Genomic DNA, 8,507 nt, shown 5'->3' with positions numbered 1-8,507 from the left:
AAAGAAAGAAGGAAAGAAAGACATCAGTGTGAGAGAGACACATCGATTGGTTGCCTGCCAGGGCTGATGATCTAACCTGCAATCCAGGGATGTGCCCTTGATTGGGAATCAAACACATGACCGTTTGGTTTGCTTGGTCAGTGCTCTAACTACTGAGCACACTGGCCAGGGGTAGAGTTATTTTTAATGCTTTTTCACCCCTTTAACATTTATGTTATAATTAAGAGTTTAACACACTTTTTAAAACTTTTTAATTGAATTTATTTGGTTGACATTGGTTAGTAAAGTTATATAGGTTTCAGAGTACAATTCTATAATGCGTCATCTGTATATTGTATTATGTGTTTACCACCTCAAGTCAAGTCTCCTTCCATCACCATTTATCTCCCCTTTACCCTTGTCTTCCTCCTCCCCTCCCCCTTTCCCTCTGGTAATCACCATACTGCTGTGTCTGTGAGGTTTTTTTTCCTCCTTAATCCCTTCACATTTTTCACCCTGCACAGCTGTCAATCTGTTCTCTATCTATGAGTCTGTCTCTATTTTGTTTATTAGTTCAATAAAGTTAGATCATACAATACTTGTATTTTTTTTTCTGATTGGCTTATTTCACTTAGTAAATGCTCTCCAGGTTCATCTAGGCTGTTGCAAAAGATAATTCTTTTTTATGGCTGCATAGTATTCCATTGTGCAAATGTACCATAGCTTTTTTTACCCACTCATCTACTGATGGACACTTGGGCTGTTTCAAAATCTTGGCTATTGTAAATAATGCTGCAGTGAACATAAGGGCGTATATATTCTTTCAAATTAGCATTTGGATTTCTTTGGGTAAATACTCAGAAGTGGAATTGCTAAAGGTCATGTCCTAGTTCTATAATTAATATTTTCAGCTAACTCCATACTGTTTTCCATAGTGGTTGCACCAATTTACAATCCCAACAACAGTGCACAAGGGTTCCCCTTTCTCCACATCCTCTCAAATCCTTGATGTTTGTTGATTTATTGATTAAAGCCACTATGACAGGTATAAAGTGATATCTCATTGTGGTTTTAATTTGCATTTCTGTGATGTGATTAGTGGCATTGAGCATGTTTCCATACATAGGTTGGTGATCTGTATGTCCTCTTTGTAGAAGGGTCTATTCAGGTCCTTTGCCCATTTTTTAAATTTGATTGTTTATATTTTTGGTATTGAGTTTTATAAGTTTTTTTTTATTTTTTAATCCTCACCTGAGAATATATTTTTATTGATTTTAGAGAGAAAAATTGATAGGTTGCTTCCCATATGCACTCCAACCAGGGGATGAACCTGCAACCTAGGTATGTGCCCTGACCAGGAATCGAACCCACAAAATTTGGGTGTGTGGGACATCACTCCAACCAACTGAGCCACATGGCCAGGGCAAGTTTTGGATGTTAACCCATTTCAGATTTATCACTGGTGAATATGTTCTCCCATTCAGCAGGTTGTTTTTTTCATTTTGTTAATCATTTCCTTTGCTGTGCAAAAACATTTTAGTTTGATGTCGTGCCATTTGTTTATTTTTTCTCATTTCCCTTGCCTGAGGAGATACATCAGAAAAAGTATTGCTAAGTTTTCTTCTAGAATTTATATGGTTTTGAGTCTTTAAGTCTATAATGCATTTTGAGTTTGTTCTTGTGTATGGTGTAAGAAGGTGATCTAGTTTCATTTCTTCACATTTATCTATCCAGTTTTCCCAACACCATTTAGTGAATAGACTATCTTTACTCCATTGTATGTTTTTCACTCCTTTGTCAAGTATCAAATGACCATACAGGCATGGGTTGATTTCTGGGCTCCCTTTTCTGTTCCACTGATCTATATGTGTTTTTATGCCAGTACCATGCTGTTTTGATTACTGTTGCTTTGCAGTATAGTTTGATATCAGTGGTGGGGGAATGTGGTGGGTGATGGAGATCTGGGTTCCTGATGGAGATCTGGTTGCCTCCTGGTTCCATATGGCTGCTGGAGCTGCTGTACTGTAGACACATTCCAGCTGCAGCTATGAGGCTCTTGAGGCTCTGCCACAGTTAGTCAGGAGAGGGAGCTGGATTCTCAGGTGCCAAGACTGCTTCTTCTCTACTCTTACTCTCCACCAGACAGTAGTGTGGGACTGCACCCTGACGCCTCTAATGCTACTGCATTCACTGGGGTGGTGGGTTCAGCCATGATGGCAGGTACTGTCTTTGTCTTCCCTTTTGTCTCCCTTAGGTGTTCCAATACACCCACTTCAGATGTACCAATGTGTGGCTCCCTCAATTATGCTAGTGTGTTGAGCAGAGGAATCTTTGTTGGATTGTGGATGTCTGATTAGTTGTAGATTTAAAGTTTGTTACAAAGAGTTTTCTCATTTCACTGTGATGCTATTGCCACTCTAGATTTTGCTTTTTAACACAGATTGAATGTCTTCCTCTTGTTAATACATGCTTAGGTAAGTGTCTAACAGTTTCTCTTCCTGGAGGCAATCAGTGTTATCAATCTTCTGTATATCCTTCCAGAGATAATTATTGCATATATATGTAAATATGGTTTTATCCCATAGCAAAAATTATAGTATAATATACATACTTTTTAGTGTACTTTTTTCCTTAACAATATATCTTATCTGTCATTCCATACAGGCCTACTGTATTCTTTCTATGAGTTGTAAAGCATTCAATGATATGGCTGTGCCATAATTTATTCTATCGTCCCTTATAGGTAGACATTTAAAATTTAAAAGTCAGTTATTATTACATGTTGTAATAAACTCCCTATATATATGCCTTCCCTGTATGTACATTCCTAGAAATTGAGTTGCTTAGTCAAAGAAGATGTATATTTATTTTTTCATTTTATTTTATTTATTTTTAAATCTTTATTGTTGAAAGTATTACATATGTCCCCCTTTTCTCCCCGCCATTGAATTCTTCTAGCCGGCCCACACCTCCCACCCCAGGACTTTACCACGCTATTGTCAGTGACCATGGGTTATGTATATATGCATACCAGTTCTTTGGTTGATCTCTTCCCAACCACCCAATCTCCCCTACCTTCCCTCTGAGGTTCGAGATGTATATTTAAAATTAGTATTTTAGTATTGAAATTTCTCTCATTTATGTGTGTTGTAATTAATCTACATTCTCTCCTTACTGTTTGAATTTTATTTTATATATTTTAACAGCTAAATTGAGGTATAATTCAAAATCACACAATTCATCTATTTTAAATATACATTTCAGTGGTTTTTAATATATTCATAGGGTTGTGCATCCATCACCACAATTAATTCTAGAACATTTTTATTATCCCCAAATATGGCTGTTACCCTCCAATCTTCTTTTCTCACCCTTTTATCTAGGAAGCTACTAAGTTACTTTCTGTCTGTATAGATTTGTTTATTCTAGACATTTCTCAAAAATGAAATCGTACAATATGTGGATTTTGTGACATTTATTTTAATGCTTTTTGTTTTTCTTCTTGCTATATGTTTTATATCCCTTTTCCAGTGATGAGGGATATATGTTTATTTTATGTGTGTTGAGGAAAACAATACACACATACACAGAGTTGTGTGTGAATTGATTTAGTGGTTACTTTCAGATTTTTCTAAACCAATCTTTAATTCCTACTTATTTAATTGTCAGAGTTAAGTTTGAAATGAATGGAATATTTTGGGTCTGATGTTTGCTTACTTTTTAACTTCATTTTAAGATGTGATGTTTAGCATACTTTCATCCTATACTGTTACTCCTATTAAGCCTTTTATTGGTATACTAGTAATTCTGAGCTGTTATGTCAGTGTTAATTTTATAAGAGCTTTTCAACTTAGAAACTGTCCTTGATTTTTGCATTATTTTTAGCTTGTCTACTTAAATTAAATTTAAATATATTAATTTGAATAAATATTAAAAGTTATCTCTACATTTATTGTTTTCAGTGTGCACTATTCATGCTTTTATACTAAGACCTCCCTTAAGATTCTTTTAATTTATGATAGTTCCCCTTTCTCTCCCTCCCCCCATGCTATTGATAATTGAAGAAACTAGATCATTTGTCTTACAGAATTTTCCACATTCTGTATTTGGCTGATAGCTCTTAACTTCAGACATTTTAAAATGGGGGCAGTGGCTTAAGAAGGAAATAATGCTGCAAATCACCTATTTCCCTTGATATACACCCTTATTTCCAGGGCATGTTATTATCATGATCAAAGTAATCTTTACAGTTGTGATAATGTTGATGAGTCTTGAATCATGATTTGGCTTTGCTCTTTGTTGTCCGCCAAAAGTACTTATTCCAGAGTTTGGCAGAGGAATCAAGTCCAATCTAAAGATATCATTTGAACTATCATGATGGTCATTGTAACAATTTTAGTATATGATCAGGGCTTTAGTTTCATAATTCTATTCCGCTCCATTTAATACAAATGTGACTGCTCTGTTCCTAGTCCTAAAGCTAATGAAGGATTATTTTTCACTATCTTGTTCTACTCCTAAGAATCATTTATATAGAAGCAGAGGCTAATTATTATTGACTCATCTGCTTTATTTTGCTAGGGAAATACAAGTGAATACCTACATACATATATATATACATACATACATACATACTCATTACGTAGATTTGATAGTTATCATTTTGCTGTATTTATTTTATCATCCATGTATCCACCCATCTATCCATATTACTTTTTTTGATGCATTTTAAAGTAAATTGCAGATATCAGCACACTTTACCTCTTAAAACTTCAATATGCATGTGAACATTATATTATTTTATAATGATTTGTATTTTTTGAGGTATAATTTCATACATAGAAATCACAAATTTAATTGAACCATTTATAAATTTTGAATTTTGATGTAACCCAAACCTCTATCAAAATATAGAATATGCCCTGGCTGGTTTGGCTCAGTAGATAGAGTGTCAGCCTGCGGACGGAAGGTCCCGGTTTCGATTCCCATCAGGGGCACATGCTCGAGTTGTGGGCTGGATCTCCCGTAGGGGGCATGCAGAAGGCAGTTGATCAGTGATTCTCTCTCATCGTTGATGTTTCTATCTCTCTCTCCCTCTCCCTTCCTCTCTGAAATCAATAAAAATATTTTAAAAATATATATAGAGAATATTACTTCACTCAGTAAATTTCCTTCATATCCTTTCCCAGTCAGTGCTGCTCAGGTCAACCACTGATCTGAATTTTTTCATCATATTTTAGTTTTACTTGTTCAAAATTCAATATGAATGTAATTATACTATATGCACTCTTTTGCATATTGCTTTTTTTTAAATTTAGCATAATGTTTTTGAGAATCATCCAGGTTGTTGCATCTGTCAGTAGTTTTTAATTGTTTAGTAGTATTCCATTTTATTAGTATATGACAGTTGTTGTTTTTTATTCTTTTGTTGTTGGACATCTTGGCTGTTTCTAGTTTGTTGTATATAAATTTGTTAAGGCTTTACTTATACTAATTACTAGAGGCCTGTGCATGAACTCATGCACCAGTAGGGTCCCTCGCCCTAGCCTGTGGGATCGGGCCAAAACTGGCTCTCTGACATCACCCGAGGCATTCTGGATTGCGAGAGGGTGCAGGCCAGGCTGAGGGAACCCACTGGTGCATGATTAGGGCCGGGGAGGGACGTGGGAGGTTGGATAGCGGGGAGGGACCGTGGGAGGGCTCTAGGGGGTGTTCGGCCCATCTTGCTCAGTCCCAATTGGCCAGACCCCAATAGCAAGCTAACCTACCAGTTGGAGCATCTGCCCCTTGGTGGTCAGTGCATATCATAGCGACTGGTGGATGGGCTGACTGCTCCCTGGTTTTCAGTGTACGTCATAGCAAGCAGTTGAGCAGCCTTAGCATGTCATTAGCATATTATGCTTTGATTGGTTGAATAGCTGACCAGTCAACTGGACACTTAGCATATTAGGCTTTCATTATATAGGATTATATTGTACATATGTTCTTTATTTTCTTGGGTACATACATATGAGTGGAGTTTCTAGGTAATAGGATAAATATATATTTAGTTTCATAAGAAATTGCAAGACATTTTTCCAAAATGGTTGTGTCATTTTACACTCCTACCAAGATTTTGTGATAGGTTTTTTTTTTTAATTGAAAAGAGAATATTATTTTAATCATCCTAGTGGTTGGATAGTGGTATTTGTGATTTTCATTTTTCTGATGACTATTTTTACTATTTCCTCTCTCTCAGACAGTTCGGCATGGTTTTCCTTATCAGCCCACAGCATTAGCTTTTGATCCAGTTCAGAAAATCTTGGCTATTGGGACGAGAACAGGTGCTATACGAATGTATCCTTAAGTTTTTGTTCACTACTTGCTATATTAATAACAATTACATTTCCTTAAGTATTCAGGTGAGTGAATATATTTGTAACCACATAAAAATGATTGTTTCTTTAGAACTAACAATTGTGAAAACCAGCATTGTCAGATTTTTTTACCTATTTTTTTTTGTTTAATATTCTTACTAGAGGCCCAGTGCATGGATTCGTGCACCGGTGGGGTCCCTTGGCCTGCGCCCTCTCACAATCCGGGACTCCTTGGGGAATGTCGGAGGTCCGGTGCATGGATTCGGCCCAATCCTTGCAGTCTGCCTTCTCAAAATGGCTCTCTCCATTCTGGGACTGCCGAAGGGTTTCACAATCTACTTGAATCTAGTAAACTTCCATGAAGGCCACTTTGTCTGTGTATGGATGCCAGATTATTTTTGTTGTGAGGGATGTATTATTTGGCCATTTTGCTGTTATCCCGTGCTATAAAATGCAATTTGCATTAACAAAGACTAAGATTTTTCAATTCTTTATTTTCAAAAGTTAGGATAACTGAAAAGCAAAATATCAGTTATTAAGTAAGTTAGCTTATTTTTTTCTTGTTAGTAAAAGTGCTAATTAAAATGTTAGAATCCTTGACTTTTATTTATATTAGACTTGGGAGACCTGGTGTTGATTGTTATTGCCAACATGAAAGTGGTGCAGCTGTCCTGCAGCTCCAATTCTTGATCAATGAGGTAAGAATTTTCTTTTTACTATTTCTCTCTCTCATACTGCATTCATTGATATAATCCAGGGGTCCTCAAACTTTTTAAACAGTGGGCCAGTTCACTGTCCCTCAGACCATTGGAGGGCCGGACTATAGTTTAAAAAAAAAACTATGAACAAATTCCTATGCCCACTACACATGTCTTATTTTGAAGTAAAAACACAAAATGGGAACAAATACAATATTTGTATTTTCATGTGGCCCGCGGGCCGTAGTTTGAGGACCCCTGATATAATCTTTTTATATTTTGATTCTAAATCAGTGGTTCTCAACCTGTGGGTAATGACCCCTTTGGGGGTCAAACGACCCTTTCACAGGGGTTGCCTACATACATCCTGTATATCAGATATTTACATTACGATTCATAACAGTAGTAAAATTACAGTTACGAAGTAGCAATGAAAATAATTTTATGGTTGGGGGTCACCACAACATGAGGAACTATATTAAAGGGTTGCGGCATTAAGAAGGTTGAGAACCACTGTTCTAAATGCTTAAAGACATATATGTATATAGTATTATTCATGGTCAAAGTTTTCCTAAAAACGGTACTCCAGTGTTTGTTAGTTTATTAAATTTAAAAGAAAAAGTTGTATATCTTAGAAGATCCTGTTATTGTGATTGTATAGAATAACTTATAGATTATTTAAATGTTTTTTAAAATATTACTGAAATATTTCACTTGCTTCAGTGACCATAAAACTTTTATTCTATAAATTCTCTGCCCACCAACTTAAATTTTATAATCCAGCACTAGTTTCATGTTTTGTCTTTATCTTCCATGAAATAATCTTTTCACTTATGTACCTATGGGCTCTTTTATATGTGTGTATCTCCATGTGCATATGTTGGTATATGTATGAATTTGTATATATTTATGTATCCATAGCTATTATGACCGTTGTTGCCTACCCTACACCTATGGTGATTAGGAACTCCCTAAGACAAAATACTTATTTATAAAGTTCAGAAAGGCTGAAGATCTTCCATTAGTTGAGTCCATCTCAACTCAGATTTTTATTTTAATGGGAGATGTTTTATTTAATTTGGCCATCTCATAACCTTTTATTTTTTAAAATATTTTTAATAGATGTTTTTAAAGAGAGAGTAGGGAGAGGGAGAGAAGCATCAATGTGAGAATAAAAACATTGATTGGCTTCCTCCTGCATGCCCCCTACTTGTGATTGAGCCCACAACTCAGGCATGGGCCCAGACCAGGAATGGAACTGGCAACCTTTCAGTGCCCAACCAACTGAGCCACACTGGCCAGGGCATAGACCTTTTTTAAAAAAAATTATTTTAATCCTTCAATTACAGTTGAGTTACAATGTTGTATTACTTTCAGGTGTACAATATAGTGAGTATACATTTCTATAAATTACTAAGGGTTCAATCCAATAAGTCTAGGAAAGACCCCTCTGACACCATAAATAATAATTATT

General features: G+C 35.8%; 1 protein-coding gene across 1 annotated transcript in view; it reads left to right on the top strand.

Moving 5' to 3' along the window:
• STXBP5L (syntaxin binding protein 5 like) overlaps nt 1-8,507 on the top strand; it is a 194,334-nt gene that overhangs the window by 25,670 nt on the left and 160,157 nt on the right. Inside the window, exons 3-4 of the mRNA XM_006755407.2 lie at nt 6,218-6,315; nt 6,952-7,033. Of these exons, the coding sequence (XP_006755470.1) occupies nt 6,218-6,315; nt 6,952-7,033 (180 nt within the window). The remainder of the gene's footprint in view (nt 1-6,217; nt 6,316-6,951; nt 7,034-8,507) is intronic.

This window comes from Myotis davidii, unplaced genomic scaffold (genome assembly GCF_000327345.1).
Source record: "Myotis davidii unplaced genomic scaffold, ASM32734v1 scaffold292, whole genome shotgun sequence".
NCBI classification, from domain to species: Eukaryota; Metazoa; Chordata; class Mammalia; order Chiroptera; family Vespertilionidae; genus Myotis; species Myotis davidii.
This window is presented reverse-complemented; position numbering and strand designations above follow the sequence as displayed.